The sequence below is a fragment of the Humulus lupulus genome, chromosome 1, assembly GCF_963169125.1.
Source record: "Humulus lupulus chromosome 1, drHumLupu1.1, whole genome shotgun sequence".
Lineage (NCBI taxonomy): Eukaryota > Viridiplantae > Streptophyta > Magnoliopsida > Rosales > Cannabaceae > Humulus > Humulus lupulus.
Genome location: NC_084793.1, coordinates 299,319,949 through 299,341,145, shown reverse-complemented (window position 1 = coordinate 299,341,145; position 21,197 = coordinate 299,319,949). Strand labels below are relative to the sequence as shown.

The 21,197-nt window shown below is 35.8% G+C and overlaps 1 protein-coding gene across 2 annotated transcripts; it reads right to left on the bottom strand.

Moving 5' to 3' along the window:
- Positions 1–9,480: 9,480 nt before the first annotated feature.
- LOC133811645 (alpha,alpha-trehalose-phosphate synthase [UDP-forming] 1-like) lies at positions 9,481–12,117 on the bottom strand. Of its 2 annotated transcripts, XM_062246202.1 has the most exons (6): positions 11,838–12,117; positions 11,216–11,264; positions 10,801–10,901; positions 10,421–10,608; positions 10,100–10,217; positions 9,481–9,928 (listed from the first exon to the last, which is right to left on the bottom strand). In XM_062246202.1, exons 1-6 carry the CDS (start codon positions 11,877–11,879, stop codon positions 9,920–9,922), a joined length of 507 nt encoding a protein of 168 aa, XP_062102186.1. In that variant the 5' UTR covers positions 11,880–12,117; the 3' UTR covers positions 9,481–9,919. The 2 variants fall into 2 exon arrangements, with proteins under 2 accessions (XP_062102186.1, XP_062102185.1); XM_062246201.1 differs by lacking the exon at positions 11,838–12,117 and having other exon boundaries at positions 11,216–11,433.
- Between the last annotated feature and the right edge of the window lie 9,080 nt (positions 12,118–21,197).

Here is a 21,197-nt window from a genome sequence, read left to right as displayed (position 1 = left end):
CTGGTCGAAGTACATCGCAGAGACGGGCTTGTCTTTGAATTTTGGGACCAGTGGCTTCGGCTCTACCACTGGTCGAGGGAATTTCAGCCCGAGGAGCAGGCAGATTTTCAGAAGGATTAGATGGTTTCTTTTTCTATGCAGTGGATTTTACTCTACCCATATTTGGTGGAATTGAATGAGGTCTGTTGGGTGGAATTCGAGAAAAAAGGATCTCTGGAATAAGTAGTGACGGTTGTTCTTCGTCCACGAGCAGCTGAGCGAGCAGGTCGTCGTCAATTGGCCTCTCACCTCCCCACGGATCTTGCATGAAAATCAGTGAACAAAGAAGGGGAGATGAGAATCTACGGCCCAAAAGACCAAGAAGTGTTAAGAGTTGGAATAACGTTGCTAGCGTATAAAAGTTAAGCTTTTATACGACCAACAATATTATAGCAAAAGCACTAAATTACATACGAGCAGTTTGGAAAACGGATCAAAAAGCAAAAGTAAAATTTTTTTCAAGAAAACATTTTTCGACTCTGAAGGGGTGGGAAAAACCTAGTTTTTCTACAAGCTTAAAAATCGAATTTTTACTTCGATTTTACGCCCTAAAGTCATTATCCCGACTACCAAATTAGTTCCTAAACCCAGCAAGGTGTTATTTTCCTATCATATTTAACGCAGATCAACATACCCATTTACCCCCAAAATCATTTTGCAAGAACTGACAGAGATATTCAAGAGCTCAGAAATAAAAAATGAAGAACAAGCATTGCACGACACAACATAATAGAAAGGAATCGATCAGAAGACTTACTTGAATGAAGGATTGGAGTGAAGATTTCAGAAGAGTGGGCAGGCGCACCTTGAATCAGTGAAGTTTTCTGGGTTTGTTTTTGTAGCACCCACATTATTTTGACATAATATAGCCAATAATCACATGATTGCATTACATTACATATCATACAATATGTATAATTTGAGCATATGCATATTCTTATAAGTGTTTTCATGTATAAGTATAAAAGTTGTGTATGTGATGTCTATATGTATGCTCAATATTATTAACCTTGCGTCATTTGAGTTGTCTTTTATGGGTGTTTGATGTGATCAAGATATAAGAACGTATGAAAAATATGGACAAGGCATGGAATTAAGTGATGAAAGTGAGATATAGAAGGCAAAATAGGTTAAGTAGTGAAAAATAGTACAATGTCGATTACTAGTATTTCGGTGTAAAATTGAGTATTTATGGATTTACCAAATGTAATTGAGGTATGATTAAGGTCTCATTGATGATGTAAAAATGGTTTTAGAACCATTAGATCAATTCTTGATGGGAGGTATACATAATCAGTGGTATTGATGCAAAGTCAAAACGAGCTTAGCATAAGTGCGCTACGCTCGATCGGGTAAGCATAACTATTGGGTATGAAGTCATATGGACCTAAGGTTTGGCGTGAGTGTTTTACACATAAGGATAATAGGCCTAGCAGATGATTAAGTCGAAATTATTGAAGTGATAAGGTATTCATAAGTCAAAAGGTGAAATGATGAGATGAAAGGTGTCAAATTTTGATACAATAAGGCTAAATCATTGAAAATAAAGAATTTTTCATCAACCTTATCACTTTGCACGACCATTACTCTGAAAAATAGAGAGAAAAGAAAACCAAAAACCATTTCTTGGCTGGTTTGAAGAAATTCTAAGGAGATCCAAGTGAAAGCAAAGCCAAAGAAGTAGATTAAGCTTAGTTCTAGCCTTTTCATGGTAAGTTCTTGTACTTGGAAGTTAAACCATGTTTTTGAATTTTTCTGAAAGCTTATAATGGTGTTTTATCATTTTTAAGATATTTCTTGGGGTTTCCAAGTGGTTTGAGGTTTAGAAAAGCCTGAAGAGATTGTTTTCACCGGAAAGTTGCTTGGTAAGTGAAATTTTGTGTTTTATGAAGTTTTTGGGGTTCTTGGAGTACAAGATGATTTTTGGTTATTTGATTGAGTTTATAAGAGAGTATATATGTTTATAAATGTTTGAATAGATGTGGAGACTCATTTAATTTAGGTGATGATCTAGGAAATTAGAATTTTATCAAAATCGGTATATGATAACTTTATGATGAATTATGTTGGTATTTGGGATATATATGGTTATGGCAGGTTATTTGATGTTGATTACTGGTTGATTTTGATATTTGAGGATAGCTAAAATTAAGGGGAAACTCTGTCAAAATTTCTCCAAATGTCTAAGATAAATCTAATGCTCGATCTAGGTGGTTTAAGGCATTTTAGGCATGTTTTGGGTATGAAATTTGATATGATGTTTTATGGGTATTTTTTTTTAAATGAGAGTTCAATGTATTACTGCCATCATTATGATGAGAAATCCATACCATTGTCAGGATAATCACATCAATACCTAAGACACCACTTGTTACACGGTGAATTATATTTTGGACAGAAGGTAAGTAAAGTACTCAACTGCAACACAAGAATTACATGTTATGTGAAAGTATGCATTATATGAATATTTTGTGAGTAAGTGGTATTAACATACATTGACACTTCATCATAAATTTGTATGCATGACATAATAGTGATATGGTAAATTATTATATGATATAAGACCATGCATGATATTATGATGATTAATCATATGATGCCTTTGCAAGTTTTGTGCAACATAAAAGAAAGTTGTAATAAGAAGTTTAAGTTCAGTGCCACTGTTTTGAAAAGGCAAATGAAAGTGTTAATAAGTGTAAACGAAGGCCTGTAGTAGGCTTATAGTGGCTGCCCAATAATTTGGGCTAGGTTTTAGTGAACCAATTATATTGTTTGCCATGTTTCCGTTTTTATTTCTCCTCCATATGAGTTATTGTTATATGTATTGACACCACAGTGTGTGCCCGCCTTAACTCTTGAGCCCGACGGGGCAACGATGGAATAAGGTTTTTAATGTGCCCTACTATGGTGATGGCTAGCCGGAGGAGAACCCATGGGATTTTATATTGTATGTGTAACAAGACCTGCAGGCATTGACCAATTCAAACAGTGTGCACAATATTAAGGGGCCCAAAATTTAAAAAGAAGTTGTGTATGTCCATTGATATTGGGTAATCATTAGCATTGCATGCATTACTTTGCTTACTGAGCTTTAGACTCACAGTTGTCTTGTGTTGCAGGTAGATAAAGAAATGTGTGAATGACATGAGGAGAACTGAAGCATGGTCCTGACCCTGATTTGTACATATGAACATATCGACATTTTGTGGGTTATTTCAGTTATCAGTGAGATGTTTGTAATAAAGTGTGAAGTTATGTTTTGAAAATAAATTGGGTTATTTAATACTTATGTATAATATGTTTGAGACACACTTTATGTTTAATGTAAATAATGTGAAATAAGTTTTCAAGTTTAAAAAAAAAATGTCCACACTTTCGCAGTAATAAATTATGATATAGTTTTAAAACGTAACACCTTAAATATGGTTTTAACTAAAATAAGTGAGGGTGTTACAATTTTGCTTTGTTCTTCTGAGTTCTTGAAGGCAAGAGGATTGGTAAAAAATGAAAAGTGAAAAAATGGGTTATTGATATTGATCGTGGCACTGTAAAAGAGGTAATAATGGGATTAACTTTTCAAGACATGGGGAAACGCAATAGCCATCAGACAATGATGGATCCAAAACGGGTATGTTTTAAATATTTATAACTCGCAAGCGCACGAATCGTATGTGGAATATAGTGTTCGTGTAAGCATGAGATCGAACCCAAAGGAGTTGTCTAAAATCGAAAAGAAAACTATTTTAAATCAAAATTACTAAATTATAACCTAGCTCCAAAGATTGATGAAATTTTTGTATAATGCAAATAAAATAAAAGATAATAATAAAGATATTAAAGGCAATATATGAACATAAATTAATAATAGAAATCAAGATGGTAAAATAAAATTATTAGGGATTAGAATCCACAAAATATAAGTTCAATAATATTTATAAGTATATTGATTCCCTAGTTTTAGTGATAGTTAAAATAAATCAAACTATCATTTTCCAAATAAATTTATAATTTTAAGCACAAATTACTTCTAAAAAGATAAGATTTTTCTTCACTTTTCAAAATTATAATTTCAAAGCATTTAGTGTAAATCAATCTAATGAAATAACAAATAAATAAATGAACATTATTTATAAGGCAAAACATAATATTTTTGTTCTAAGCATGGATGTGTACAATTTAATGACACATCTTATACAAAGAATATTATGTTTTTGCACTAATGAAGAACAAAGTGTAAATATGTGCTAACAATCCAAAATACATGATATTTAAGATGAAAGAAGATATTTGAAGAAAAAATTCCATAAACTTTGTTGCACAAAATGGGAAATCAACATACAAAATAAATACTATCTAGTTACAAATTGTTTCCTCATCACCTTAATAATCTTAAAAAAATTAGAAACTCATAACTAGAATAGCAAATACAAACTAAAAATTACAAACATAAATAGGAAAATTTGGAGGATGGACCCCCAAATTTTTCCTCTAAAAATACATAGAAAATAACCAAAAAGAAGAAGAATATGAAGAGAATTTAGAGGTTTTGAATGTGTAGAAATTATGGTATAGTAACCTCCTCTCAAAATGGACACTAAACTCCTTTATTTATAGCAAAAAAAAATGATAATTAAAATAATCAATTTAAATTGATTAAATTAATTTAATTAATTATAATATGGCAAATATAAGTAAATTATAGGGTGTAATAATGATGTTTTAGGGTAAAATATGTAGAAAGTTTGGGTAAAAAGTAGTATTTTGAGACAAAGGGACAAGGGTACATTGTGTATTTGTTGGGCTCAAAAAAATGGGAAAAGTTGGCTGCTTTGTGGCAGGGAAGCAGGCTGGGTGCTTTTGTGCTCGGTTGGGCCTGGCTGGGCCGAAGGGCTTCAGGATGGGCACGTTGACTTCGGCTGAGGCAAAAGGGAGCAGCTTGCTGGGAGGAGACGTGAAGGTTGTCACGTGGAGGGAACTTTGGCTGAAGAGGGCAGCTGCTTGGACAATGGACATGGCTGAAGATGCTGGGAAATGCTTCGGTGAGCCTTGGCTGTAGGAGTCTTCATGGGCCTGGCATGGGCTGAGTGGAGCACTTGTTCTCAAAATTGCCATTTTTTCCCCTTTCTTTCTTGAAAATGGCACACTTTTTCTTTATTTTTCTTGGCTTTTCAAGAGCAAAAATACACCAAAATCCCTAACAAAATAAACATAAATTAAATCAAAATTAAATATTTTCAATTATCCAATAAATCATATTAATTCATTGAAAATATTAATTAAAATTTAATTTAATTTAACATTTAATTTCAATAAAACACACATTTTTTTTACTTCTAACTCGACACTATTAATTTTAAATAATTAAACTATAACATTTTACAACAAAATAACTATAAAAACACACAAAAATCTATAAAATTAAAATAAACCTAATAAATTCAAAATTACTTAAAAACTTAATAAATCAATTAAAAACTCAAGAATTAAGCAACAATTAGCACATAAAAAGTGGTAAAATAACTCTATTTTGTAGAGTTATCAGACAACTTTTGGGAAACTGAAAAGACATGATTGGTTGCCTTTTTTCGAGAAAGCATGGATGGCTCTGACAGATTTGATGGGGTATGTGAAGGGCCAGTCTCCTAAGTTTACTTTATGCTGGTCCCAGTAAATTAAACTTGGGGGGCAAATGTTTACCCTAAAATGACTCCTGATGACGTGGCAATAATTTATTACATGTGGCAGCATTAAAGTGAAGGGATGATGTTCGCCTATCGACCAGATGTTTATTGCTTCATCAGATCTCGCGTTTAGATGCGACCAGTCTGGTCGCATGGTTCGATTTATTTCCTTTAAGATACGCAATCTTGTAATAACTATATTTATTATATTTTCTCTTTATTGTCTTGATACGTTGATATTAAGTAATTATGGCCCATGTAACCCTCTTGAGTCTATAAATATGAGTGAGAGGGCTCAAGGAATGGACTTTTGAACTTTGAACTTGAATACTCATAGATAGAGCATAGTGTGATTATCCACCGAAAAGTTGTAATTCTCCTAAGGCTTGTGAAACTCAAGGACCCTAGTTCTTTGATCACGACATTGGGATTCAACATCAATAAGAACACCAAGTGGACGTAGGTTATTACCACTCGGTTGGGGCCAAACTACTATAAATCATTTGTGTCACCTTTTTCCCATTTGATTCTCTTCTTAATTTCCTTTTTATTCTTTGTCGTTATCTTGACTCCGTGTCGTTGGCCAAATCAAGGGTCAACAAAATGGTTAATTAATTCATAATTAATCAATTACCCATAATTATCACATAATTATTTCCTTGCCATGGAAAATTAATTAATTTGCAATTAAGTCATTCTTTCTACAAATATTTCTTTTGACATCCTTACCCTTGATAGTGTAGGACCGAGGTGATCTACAGACCATGGACTTATAATACGAAGCTCCAATAAACCAGATTTTTAATTTAACTCTTTAATCTAATAATCTTATTTATTAATTCCATGATTACTCCACTATAAATATGGAATTGCACTCTAAGTATTTATAGAATTGTATTTACAAAGTTTTCTCTTGTATTCCATTGATATAATCATTAAATATAGTTATGTCTTCCATTTATTGGTTCGTTAATTAGAGCTGGTCAAGATTACTATTTCACCCTTATAATTACCTCTTGATCTTTAAGTACCATTAATTCACTAGTGAATAATTAATCTATAATCATATTATAGATTTAAGCTCAATAACTATTCAGTTCTAGAATTAACCTTTAAGTGTACCAATATTCGATCCGCTAGGAAAGTATGAATTCCATTATTGTAAATCATGTTCCTAGCCATTCATGATATTGAATTTAAAAAAAAATAAAAAAAAAGTCATTAGCCTCATTAACTAAGAAACCTTAACGAGTGAATCAAAAGATCCAATAAACACAAATAAGAGTTCATGAATACTCAGGATTTATACTGATTTACAAATTATCATCTGTTATGATAAGAATTAAATCTTTATGTCAAATGACAAGTTTATAAAGAATTAATTCTCATCGGTTCGTTATATATAATCTCTATTATATACACCACATTTACTAAGATGTCTATCCACATCAGTAATCTAAATTTAGATCACTCGCACCCCATATGATTAGTAAACCGCACTAGTAACCATTCATTAAAGATTCCTTACTTTAATATGTTACTGACTTTTTTTTTCCATTATATATGATCTTAATTCTCTTGTACCAATATAATATCATATTCTCATGAATGAAGAAGAAATTTTCTTGATATTATTATATAATTAATTCAAACATTAATTATAACATTCAAATATAATAAAATTGTACTTTTATTTAAATCAATAAAATGTCTTTACATGCTTTAAGAGCATTAATCCTAACAACTTCCACCTCTTCCCTTGTCTCTGCTGTGAGTTCTACCAACTCCATTACTCATCAGACCAAGAAGGCCAGACCCTTCTGTGCTATTGCAATCGTCTGTGCATTTTTATAGAAAAATACTTCTTTTTGTATGGTTTCCCTCCTAGATATGGCGACAAGAAGAAACAAGACACAAGCTCTCAGCCAATGGCAAATCAAGTATCTACTGTCGAAGTATAACGCCCTAGGTAGCCAAGACCGTTACACTGTGTATTTATAAAGGTGCAAGACTTGCTATTCAAGCCATATAGTTGAAAACGTGTCACTAAAACCATTAATGAACTAGGGTTAAAATGTTTTGGTCATAAAAGATACATTTCATATAAATAAACGTTTTGTACATGGGATCCCAAAAGAAATAGCGTTTGAAGGACAGTTTACAAAATTTCAAAGTATAAACAACCGCTAGCCACTCTAAGGCAAAACAGACATTTATGGTCCTCCCGTTCCTGTCCCCTTTCTCAACCGTGGCGGCCGAGCAGCATTTCATGTACATTCTTCCTCTAGAGCTCTCCAAGTCAGGGTTGATCAAGCTTACCCTTGCCTTTACCTGCACCACGTAGCACCCGTGAGACAATATCCAGCAAGAAAACATAACGTTATAGCATAAACAATGATAATAATAAAATAACTCTTTAGGCATGTTCATACACTTAGCAGTCCACATTAATCACATAGTCCATAGACATAACCATAAAATCCACAAATTAATACTCAACTATTCAACATGTCATATTCAATAGTTAACAACGATAACCAAATCACATAATAATCAGGGTCGACGCCCTTAGGTCGCACCCTCTATTTACCTCACTGACTCCGGTCTGCTTAAACCGAGCTCAGTGAATATTAAGCTGTCCTCAGCCACCAGTGGCTGAGCGCGCCCTGTGCGCCAATGTAAACTTTGGCACTTATAGGCCGTTTGTTTACTATTCACATGTCATAATACCAACTTGCATAATGCATACAAGAATAGGGAACCCTTAGTCCCATTATAGACTCACAACTGGGTGCAGTTTTCTTACCTTTAATTCCAAGTGTTCTGATTACGAGAGATAACCCTTGATCACGATCCGTCTCCCGAGCCCTAGTTCACACCTTCACTGAGAATCAATCCACCAAGCAATTTCTGAGCTAATTCCTAAATCCTTAGCCTCAATTTAATCTAATTTACTAGTTTGAACCTTCTGATTGTTACTAAGATATCCCCAAGATTCCAGCTCAAACCTCTGAATTTTTAGCCAAATCTTCCTTAGTTCCAATGGCTCCTTGAGAGAAAGAGAGAGAGAGAGAGAGAGTTGAGCTCAGAAGAAGAAAGGGTCGGTTTGGGTGTTTCTAGCTAATTCCTTCTTTGTTTTATCTTGCTTAAGTTAATCCCAAAGCTCGGGGTGCCGAAAACGTCCCCGAGGGCAAAATGGTAAACTTCCCTGGTATTCCCACCTAGGCTTCCTAACCTCAAATACATTTCCAATTATTTCTTTCCATAACCCGACAACCCAAATAACCATCTAATACCACTACAAGAAAATGGGGTCTTTACCTACCAATTGTAAGTGTAGGTAAAACTAACCTAATGGTAGGTAATATGGTTTACCTACCAATATTGAATTGGTAGAGATTGGTAGGTAAAAGTTAGTGGGGAAAGAGTTTTTACCTACACTTATTAACACTGGTAGGTAAAAGAATCAGTGGACCCCACTAAGTTATAAATCAATTGATGAGTCATCAGATGACGTGTTTGATGACATGGCAACCTACGTGTATGCTGACATGGTTTTTGTAGTTTTACGTGTCTGATGATGTGGCATCATATGTGGCATCCTACGTGGTGTCATTTTATTAGCCCACATAGCATTATTTTATTGGTTTGTTACACAATTTATATTTTGTTCAAATTTAATGGTTATGTGTAGGTAAAAGATAATAACAGTTATTTATAAATGTTATATATTAGAAATAAACTAGAAAAAACCATTCAATAATAAAATGTTTAATGCTAAAATTCTTTATAATGTTCAATACTAAAATAAGTCATAAAGTTATCATTTTAAGGTTACCCCTACCAAAATAAAAAAAACTTCATAAAGTTCATTCCTTAGTAAATTAATGTAAATAAACTAAGAATCATCTTGTGACTCCCGAACTGAAATAGATGGCGACTCTCTTAAATTTGCATCTGAAGCTTGGTCTGTTGGAGGTGGTGGAGGCGGTGCCATCAAATTGTTATGACGAAGTATATCCACAACTACACTAAGTTGTTCGTTAGTAGCATTAAGGCGGGAAGTTGTATCATTAAGTCGTTCAACTAACTCTTCATAAGTTGGTTGATTACCCACAATATTTTCACGATGTGGGTAAACCAAACTTATGAAACAAAAGCATGTGGTGCTATAACATTCATTTCTACCAGTATATTTGTTATTCCATCTGAAAAAAAGAAAAGTAAATTACACAAATTAACACACTGTGACTTTATAAGTTTTACTTCACTTACCCAATTTGTACATAATTGAACATGGAAAATGAAAATATAGAAATGAAAAATAGATATCATATAAAATTCCAGCATGTAAAGTGTAGCAAGAGAAAGATGCCTACCAGTAAAAGCAATCTATTATTGGATTCCAAATAGTGATCAACGACTTCTTTCATAGGAAGTAGAGGTGGAACTTTCCTAGTCCTCAGTTGAGCTTCCACAATAGTATCATTAAGTTCACTGAAATGGAGAAACAAAAAATGACACTAGATTAGAATAAAGCTTGAAAAAGAAACACTAGCTGGTATGAACAGATAAATATTTTTGCTTCTTAGAACAGAAGTGAAATTTGAAATCCTAGAATACATGTCAATCTCCACATTGAGAAGGTTTCATTATCTATAAATCATACATGCTAATGCTAATGCTATATATGAGCATACCTAACAAAGGTTGCAGCCCATTCTTGAGATGTATGAGTTGTTACATGCATGAAATTATGCTGGTGTCTCTTTTCTCTTTCATCGGCTGGCATATTCAAAGCATAAGCAATGGAAGCAGCAACTTCTGTGATATTCCATGGATTTACTAAAATGGCACCAGCACCGAGCGATTGTGCTGCACCTGCAAACTAAATTTAAATGGAATAAACAAGAAGATGCAAGCCCGAAGAACTATGAAGACAATGCGTTGAACAGAATTCACAACAAAGTATTCTTTTTTTCCTTTTTCTTTTTTTATTGATAATTTAAGCTTTTCTGATGAATTTAACAATGGAAAAAACCTACCATGCAAACTCAGAGAAAATATAAAGTTAAATTACCTCACTCAGAATGAGGACTCCTTTCTTGGATGCTTGGCAAGCAACAAACTCATAACTCACAAGATTCATTCCATCTCTAAGAGAAGTAACAAGTGCAACATCTAAACAAGGAAAAACAAACAAATAAACAAAATTACATGCATATAAACAGAAATGAAAAATATCTATATTTATTTTTATATATACATATATATATATATAAAATTTTCACTGGAAAAAGAAATAGCAATTGAGTTACTCATGGTAAACAAAATTAATTAATTGAAGGCACAATTGCCTTTTGTTGTTTCACCATATTAATGTATTACATGATTGAGTTACCATAGGAATCACTACAAACTAGGTAGCCTAGGAACAATTTACTTATCTAAGACAAAATTGATTAACGGTTTTGTTACAAAACAAAAATGAGTACCAGTAACAGCATACAGAGCGCACAATGCGTGAAAGTCAAGAGATCGGTCCTGTACAAAGAAGAGAAAATGGTTTAGCAGTCTTGACATAATCATTGAACAAAATTGTAAGAAAATCAGGTTCAAAGAAAATGAGAGACAGAAACATAACATATATAATATTTGACTAAATTGTAGTCTCAAAACATATATTAATCAAATGATGTTGCTTAAACAGACCTGAACTCAGACCTTTTATTCTTCATTTTGTTTGATTTTTCTTTCACTAAAATGTCTTTAGAAAGTTGGGAAAGTGATTAAAACAGAACAAAGAAGATCACTTGAAACACTGTCTCTAATTTACATGATATATAAAAAAGACAAACTAGATGGTGTATGGGAACAACAGTAAGAGTTCCAAATCTCCCACTAATGCGTCCCACAATCTCATGAACTTGGCTTGTAAGCTTTTGATCTGTAACAAACAATAGTAAATAGATAAATAAATAACTGTATTATTTTAAAACTTCATCAAGATGAGATTAATTTAATAGAGTAGAAATGAATGTTATAGCACCACATGCTTTTGTTTCAGCATGACTAATAGAGAAAATGCAAAGAATTGATAAATGTCACCATTATCACCTCAAACAAGTGGTTTGAATCTACCATCCCAGGCATTGGCATATACTCAAAACAAAAATATCACAATATCCTTTAAAATATATAATAGCCCTTGCCGAATTGCAAACTCAGTCACTTTGCCTCACGTAGCAAACCCCAGTCAAACCATTGCATTTAATTTTAAAAAGTTCACATAAGTATTGCAATGATATGGGAGAATTTCACTTGAGCATATTTCCACACCTAGACCATAGTAAATAGCATATATATTTATATAAGCAAAGAAATTAAAAAAAGAAAAAGAAAACCTGCTGCAAAACCAGCCGTGAACCCAGAGATGCCCAGCCCACTGTTGCAGTCACCAGGTTTCAATCATTTAACTAAAAATCTAAAGTGTTAAAGTTCTTGAAAAGAAGAAAATAGAGAGAAACTAACCCATAGAAAAGAAGGAAATAAAACTTACCCAGCACTCATGGACCCCTATTGCTATCCCCTGTAAAATGTTGTGGAAAGAAATGAACATAAAATGTGACAAGTATATAGTAGAATATTTAAAAATACTAATATAAGTAAGGCTAACAAAAAGTTGTGAGCAGAAAGAGGATGAAGGTCATAAATTGCTTTAATATCATTAGCATTCAATAAGATTTCATCATGCCATAGAGGCATACTATGTCTAGTCTTAATTGATTTAATACGCATAACAAAAAAAACAGAACTAAAAAATGTGCAAATAACTTAATGTTACTAACACAATGAAAATCTCAGTGCTTGCAAGCTTCACAAAGCCTACATTGCCCACCCACACAAACATCAACAATGTATTACAGAGAAGCTTAGGACCTCAAAATTAATAATGGACATACTTTATATATGAAATCAAAGATGAGGTATAACTATTAAGTTAAAGAAACATTACATGAGTTTCAAGAACACATCACTAATCCATCAGAAATTCCATATCACTAAAAAAGAATGTTCCACTGTGTATTATTTAGAGGACAAGTATTTTATCAATTAAAGAAAACAAGTATTAATCAACTTTAAAAAAAAAAATAGTTATTCTTTTCATGTCATTCTATTAGGTATTTTTTCAAACACTTTGAATGCATAAGAAATAAAAAAATGAGAATAATATATGACATGAAACCAAATGAATCTTCTCACTATTTTTATTTTTAGCCAAAGGATACAACCATCTTTGTGTTATTTTTTTGTCTCGGAAAGATTCTGAGAAAACCTTAGTTGCTTGTTGCAATTTGGAATCGCATAACAATGAAAAGAGTACTTAAGCATTAGAAGACAAACAAAACTCCTATACAGTCTAACATTATACTAATATGAATGCAATTCATATAAAAATGAGTTAGAAATAATTGTAATACTGTACAAATTAACAAAAAATAATAATCATAAAGGTCATAGTTAATCAGATTATATACACTTGTAATTGTGGCTCATCATTACAGGAAGAGAAAGAAACTTCAATTATAATTAAATTGACTTACCATTGTTACAAGCAAAAAGGTAGGACCATCATCCTATATATGCATATATATATTCACATTAAAGAGAAAACACACAGAAATACAATGACACAGACAGAAGAAAATTGTCAAAATAAATGTTCCAATCTCATACCAAATGATCACAATTTGCTCGAGTAGGGCTGAGTGCCCAAAAAAAATACAATCTACAGACCTTTCTTAGGGAGGATACATTCATAATAACACAGAGCTAGAACCAAATGACAAAAAAACAACAATAAATCCGACACATAAAAAAAGAAGAAAAAAAATATACATTTGAATAAACTTACAGATTTTCTGACATGAATGCGATTATGGATAGTCCAAGCTTAGAGGTATGAAGAAAGACCCCAACTAGAAGCTCCATCACATTCGTATGAACCGACAGAGTTACATATATATATAACTATCTATTACTACTAATAATAAAAATATAAAGCTTAAATACCTGCTGCTGCTGACGCCCAATCTGAGACCAACCCAGCCTGCACAGTCGTCGTGCCGAGGACGCATGCAGCTCCGACCACCTCTGCAGCATTGCCGAGAAGTCCAAGCGTCGATAACCACCTGTAGCCGTCGTCGAGCACCAGGAACATGCATCAAGAATCACTTGCAGCTGTCTCCGAGCACTGCATCGTCGTCGTCGTCGCCAAGAAGAACACCTTGGCTGAGAACCCAGCCGCCCGTTCTTCTCCTTTCCTTCTACTATGTGGTGCTGAAAAAAAAAAGAACCCTAATCCCTGACTGAAAGGCCCAATAAGTATTATTAATAAATTTTCATCAAACTTTTTATTTTTAATTAACTATTTAAATAATAATTAATTTAATTAATTAACAACTAATATTAAATGTTAAGTTAGACAATTTGTTTGAAATGCCCTAGCCCCAATTTCGAATCTCCAATTGTTTTTATCCCTCTTTTTACTTAATATATTTAAGGGCACTCTTTGGGTGCCCTGAATACTCTTTTAGGACACCCAAAGTGAGTCCTTAAAAGTCACCACTCATATTATACACTCAAATTTTCTATTCAGACTTTTTAGGACTCTTTGGACTATTTAGGACACTCATCGCGAGTCCTAAAATGTGTTTTTTAAGGACTTTCAATGAGAGTCCTAAAAAGTACAGAAACATTTTTTAGGACTTACATTTATGTGCGTGTCCTAAAAAGGAGACCCGTAAAAGATATTTTGTAGTAGTGAATCAATAAATAAATTTTTTAATAAAAATGTTTTTTTATATATATAATATAATTAAAATGTATTATAAATATATGTTATTTATATTTTTTCCAACTATGTACACATGTGGCATGCCACATGTTATACATTGTGTACACATCATATTATTTACTCCACATAAGCTTCCAAATAAGCATTTATAATAATAAAATAATATAATAAAAATAAAAAATGGGGGGAAAATTGAGCGGGAATGGTTAAAAAATTTCCCTCCGTAATATACGTAGGTAAAGATCATTACCTACTGATATTATTGGTAAGTAAAGCTATGTTCCGAAATATAATATAATGGACTAGCATTTACCTACTATTATTATCTACCAATAAATATTGGTAGGCAAAACCCTACTTTTCCTACCAATATATATTGGTAGGTAAAGATCAGATTTCTTGTAGTGTACCCAAAATACCCCTTGGCTCGCCCCGAGCCAAGCATTGGGTCCCGTTGTGACTTTCCCATTAACTGGCTCCCTAGGATCGCCTTAAGTCGCATGCTGCAGATATATATCCACATAATAATGTGGTCTCAACAGTTTATCACAAATAATCACATCTATGCCCTAACGGGCCAAAATTACAATCATACCCCTTTAAGCTAAACAGGGCCTACATGCATACTAATACTCTTAGACATGCATTTCATGTATCCATATACTCTTAGGATCATGCATATCACATAATCATGCATTTTCACCATTAATTCACATAACTTCCAATTATGCCCTCCCGACACACTAACCAAGGCCCTTAAGCCTTATTAGTAATTTTGGGTCGTTACACGAAGCTTCTTCAAGTCATCCTCACCCTAATCCAACTCACAATGCTCATGCTCATTGTAACGACCCGAATTTGTTAATCGGGCTTAAGGCCTTGATTAGTGTGCCTAGAGGGGCAATACATGATTTATTATGCTTTAATGTGAATATATGATAGTGATGCATGTTTAGTGAGTTAAATGTGCATGTCGGCCCCGTCTGGATATTAGGGGCATGAATGTGATATATGTTGTATATATGTGAAATGTCTGTGCAGCACGATCCGAGACAGTCCTGGGGAGCGGTTAGCCAGAGGGTCACAACGAGGTTGAGATTCCGACTCGGGGCGAGTCGAGGGGTAATTTGGGTACTAGGTGTGTTATGGGATTGTCGGGACATGAAAATAAATATTTGGAGATATATTTGAGGATAGAATGTCTAGGCGGGAATATTGGGGAAATTTACAATTTTGCCCTCGGGGACGTTTTGGTACCCCGAGCCTTGAGGTAACCATATAGACCTAAGTCAAGTAAGACAAAATAGAGGAATAGTTTAGAAGCTATAGGAACCGACTTGCTCTCTCTTCTTTCAGCTAAGGATAGTTTTATCTCTTCCTTCCTCATTCACTCTCTAAGAAAGCACAAGGAAAACTAAGGGAATCAACTTGAAGGTCTAGGGGAATTCAGCTGTGATACTATAGGAGCTTGAAGCTTAAGGCTTGAGGATCAACTACAGGGATTGAATTCAGCAAGGTAAGCTTTAATTATTGGGATTATGTTGAGAATTGCTACTGGTTTGCTAGAGTATGCATGCTAGTTAAGTTTGACATGTTCTTGAGTATCTTAGTTGGGTTTTGGAGTAGATTTTGATGGGGTTTTAGTGTTGATATTGAGCTGGTATGTATGTGTTAAATATATGGGTTTGATAGGTGAGTTTTGGGTGAGTTAGCTTGAGGAAAGGTGTGGAAAAATGGTGGAAAATCTGGGTTCGGTTGGGAGCGCAGCGGCCCGTGTGCGCGCACGGCCATGTGAGGCCGAGAAGGTTCATGCGCGCTGCGGCCCGTGTGGGGGTCAGTGTGGTGCTAGCCTCTGTTTTGAGGCTAGCCACGACTCTTGAGGGTGGGGCCGCGACCCTTAGTGCCAGTATGCATTTTTAAGGGTATTTAGGCCTGGGAATTCAATGGTTAAGGCTCGGGATGGATTTTATCACCTGGATTGATAGAATTCAAGGTTCCGGAGGTTAGGGTTGTGGCTCAAAGTTATTCATTGGATTATAATTTGATGACTGAATATTGGTGATGTGTTGTGACTAGGGTTTTCGACGAGGCTCCAGTTTGAGGACTGTGCTCGGGACATCGGTGCTCAGAAAGCTCGGAACTCAGGTAAGAGAACCCTGTTCCCATAGAGCTTATGTGCAGGGCTGAGCCCAATGTGTTTGAGTGGATTGACATGCAGGGCCGAGCCCAATGTGTTTGAATGAATTGATATGCAAGGCCGAGCCCAATATGTTAGAACTGCTAAGCGTAGCTCTTTATCTGTTTACGCTAGAATTCTGTACTTGTTGTTATACCATGTATGATAATATGTGGGTGATCGGCAAGAGCCGAGAACGGTGAAGACCGAGGATGGTGAGGGGCCGGGAACGGCGTCAGCCACGTTGAGTGCAAGGCCGAGAACGGTAAGGGGCCGGGAGCAGCGCTGAGCACGTGGGGTGCGAGTTGCCAGGGCGAGTCCCCAGAAGGATACCTGGGATATCCTCACGGCATGGTCCACGAACCAAGGGCTTGGTAAATGCCTAGGACGGCTAGGCTGTATGTGTTTAGCCATTGGTGGCATGTTTATATGTTTGATATATGTGTTGCATATGTTATCTGCTTGTGGGTTCTCTTGCTGGGCTTCGGCTCACAGATGCTCTGTGGTGCAGGTAAAGGGCATGAAGAAGATCAACCAACCATGAGTACAGCAGGCATGAGGCGGCATGCACATGTTTGGCCAGCCTGGCCGCCACGGCCAGAGGATTTTTGGGAGATGCTTGTAAATAAACTCTGATTTTGTCGTCTAGTCGACTTGGTTTAATTAATATGTTGTAAACATTTCTAAACTGTATTTTGGGATCCCAAATGTAAACCTTTATGATTTTCTATGGAAATTATTATTTCTAAGGTTTTTTCTCTGTTTATAGCTTAATTACACTGTTTGATCTAAAACCTCGATTAGCGAGATGAAAGCACGTTTTTAAACTCACTTAGTAACGGCTCTAAGGAAGTAGGGCGTTACACTCATGCTCATGCTCATGCCCCCACTTCCGCTGTTGTACAACCAAATGCCCTGAACTTGAGCTCTCAATATCAATAAATCATCTCGTTGTTGAGTTAGTAACTCCAACAGGGTCAAATTCGTGCCGAACAGCCACAAAACCAAACCCCTGTTGCTTCCAATTTCTCAGGTAACATCTCTTCATTCTCTATTAAATCTTGGGTTGTAGATAGTGGTGCTACACACCACATGTCATGATATAACTTGTTTTTCAAACTTTACCACATCTCCATTTCTGAAACATGTTATTATGTCTAATGGTTCCCTCATTAAGATCAAAAGAATTGGTATTGTCTATATCAATTCCAATATCACACTCATAGCTGTTTTTTATGTGCCCCAATTCAGGTTTAATCTATTTTCTGTCCATGCTTTTCTCAAAGCTTCTACTAACCACATGGTTTTCACTCTTCCATCATGCATAATTCAGGCACAATCTCCGACTTTGACGATTGTGATTGCTAAAAAGAGAGGAAATCTGTAATGCCCCAAATTTCCTAATAAGGTTTAGGACCTTGATTAGGAGGCCGGGAGGGCCATAATTGATTTATTATAGTATTTCATGAATATATGCATATTTACGTGGATTATATTATTATATGACGGTGAGTGCATGCATATGGGAGAATTTATTATTGTGAGGGTATTTTGGTAATTTGGCCACTGTGGGCGTAATTGTATATCTTGGGTGCATGATTGTGATTAATTAATATAGCCACATTATAAGGTGGATTGGTTCGAGCTATCGACATGAGACAATCATGAGATGTAAGTGTTCGGTCTAGTCATAATGGGTTTAAGTCCGGGGCTCGGGGTGAGTCTCGGGGTGAATTTAATGGTTAGAGCGTTAGCGGGAATTAAAGGGTAATGAGATATGGCTTATTGGTGTTTGAGAATATTGGGAATAGCGGGAATTGGAGGGTGTTATTTGTGATTAATGAAATAGGTGCGAAAGGACAGTTTTGCCCTTGGTGGCTGCTAAGGTTTTATTTTAGACCTAAGGGTATTTAGGTCTTTTTACCCTAAGAGATATATATCAGCCATTAAGGCTATAGAAGAGTAACAAAAACAGAGCTTCTTTTCCTTCTCTCCCGATAGATTTTCTTCCTCTTTTCTCTTTTGATTTTCAAGCTCAGTTTGAGGAATCGAGCCAAGGAACCAGGCTTAGCCAAGCTAGGGTTATGCTCCACCATTGAAGAGGGTGTGTTGCCAAGATTAAGGTGAGTTTCTAGCCACTAGAACTCTTGGTTTTGCTCTGTTTTCTTAGTTAAGTTTCTGCTGGTTTTTGAGTTGGAAACTTGGGAATTGGTTGGAGTTTTGGCTAGGGTTCTTGGGGTTGTGGTCCCTAGGACATGTGGGGATGGTTTTTGGGTTCATTTGGCACCAAAAATGGGATTTGGAAGCATTGGAATCAAGTTAGAATTGAAGAAGTCGAAGAAGGAAATTTCAGGGGTGGTGCTGTTTGGGGGTAGCGCTACAGCGCCCATCAGAGGGCGCTATAGCGCTACTCAGGGTTCAGTTGGGCGGTTTGTGATTCTGTCTTGAGCGCTGGGGCGCTAGAAGGGCAGCGCTGTAGCGCTACCCTGCTCCTTCAGAACCCTGTTTTGGGTGTTTTTAAGGACTTTTGGCTTGGGGTTTCAATCCTTAAGGGTCGGGATCGAATCTACTCACTATGTGGGCATGTTTCGAGGTCCCGAGGGTGGGGTTTAGGTTAAGACCCTATCTTTGGTAATTTTCATTAATCGGAGATTATTTGGTTATGACTAGGTGACCGCTAAAGGGCTAAAAGCCGATCATTCTCAAGGGTCGTTCCTCTAATCGCTCTAGCTCGACTTTGAGGTAAGAAAACTGCACCCTGTGTATATATGACGTGCATGGCTATTATGATGCATGTTGGTTGATTACTGAGTATGACATGCGTGGTTATTATTGAAGCATGTCGGTTGATTATTATGTATGATATGCATGGCTATTCTTGATGCATGTTGGTTGACTATTAAACGTGACATGCATGGCTGTTATTGGTGCATGTTGGATTGCTGGATATACTGCATATGATGCACGAGAAACATGTGATTAGGACATGCTTTATATACTGAGTATGATATTGTTCAGAACTTGAGCCTCTGTGGTTGCGCATGGTCCTAATTGTATTAATATCTGTTAAGTAAGCATGCTGAATACCTTGTTTATGGATCTTGGACGTGTGATATATGTTTGGTGGCATGGCTTACCTGTGTATGGCGCCGACTTATTAGTCAGAATCGACAATGGTGTCAGGTCCGTCTGTGAAGCTGTGACTTATTAGTTAAGTTCACCACGGGCTGAGCACTGGTCGTGTTCTACCGACCCAAGGGTCAGAGGTGGCAGTGCGTTGTGAACACCGGGCCAAGTAAAGATTAGATCTAATCGAGGTCGGCATTGAATGACTCATATGGGGTATTAATGCTGGACCGACTGGAAGGTCAATGAGAACTATAAGCGCTTGCCTGGTCTATGACCAGATGTTTATGGCCAAGGTGTATGACCCCGGTGACTGTTTGTCACATGGCCAAGGGACGCTGTCCATAGCACGACTCTAGGGTCGGGAGGAAGGTTATGTTGATGACCATTCACCATGCACCTGTCCTAATCAAACTTATGAAAGGATCACTTGTCAGTTAAGCCCTGGTGACCCTATCGTCACATGGCTAGAAGGAGCGATGCTCATCATTGTGGCTTTTGGCTATTGTCACCCATTCGCTTGGACTAATAGTCCTGAATGGTTATTATGATCGTTGTTGAGACTATGTCTCGCTTTATTGTGTTTTCTTGCTGGGCTTCGGCTCACGGGTGCTACGTGGTGCAGGTAAAGGCAAGAGGAAGCTGGACCATCCTTGAGTTGGGGAGCTTGGGTGATGACGTGTACATATGCAGCTGCTCGTCCGCCACGACCGAGGTTTAAAGTGGAACTAGGGTTGAACCCTGTTTTGCCGCTTAGAACGGCCTGTTGTAAATATTTTCTGTAATACTCTGAAACTTTATTTTCGGGATCCCAATGTATAAACTAAACGTTCTAGTGAAACGTTACATCTTAACCAAAGTTTTTAATCCCTAAACCGCTAATCCTACTTAGTTCACAATTTTGGCCAAATGACTCGGTTAGCGAGTTTAGCACTGTTTACAAGGCACACCGTAACGGTCCCTGGGGTTTGGGGCGTTACAAATTCTCTACATCCTTCAACATGATTTTCTTTCTATTTCTTGCAATACTCATGCACCTTCATGTACAACAAATGTAGACTCTAGTTCTCATACTACTAGTGTAAACCAATGACATATATGCCTTGGTCATCCTTCTTTGCTTATTACACATAAGCTCAATAAAAAGTTATCTTTTACATTTTGGCAACAACATTCTTCTATTTGTTCTATATGTTATCTTGCCAAACAAAAATGATTCCCTTTTATTTCCCATAATAATTTCTCTTATGCAGTTTTTTATCTCATTCACTTGGATATTTGAGGCCCTTTCATACTACAAGTATAGAAGGCTTCAAAT

Bases quoted from the DNA above. Each gene is read 5' to 3' on its own strand.
- LOC133811645 (XM_062246201.1), bottom strand. From the start codon at position 11,366: ATGTTATGTTTCTGTCTCTCATTTTCTTTGAACCTGATTTTCTTACAA. The intron at 10,609-10,800 runs GTAATTTAACTT...ATTTAAATTTAG, and splicing joins GAGTCCTCATTCTGAGTGAG to TTTGCAGGTGCAGCACAATC. The intron at 10,218-10,420 runs GTATGCTCATAT...TCTCCATTTCAG, and splicing joins TGGGCTGCAACCTTTGTTAG to TGAACTTAATGATACTATTG.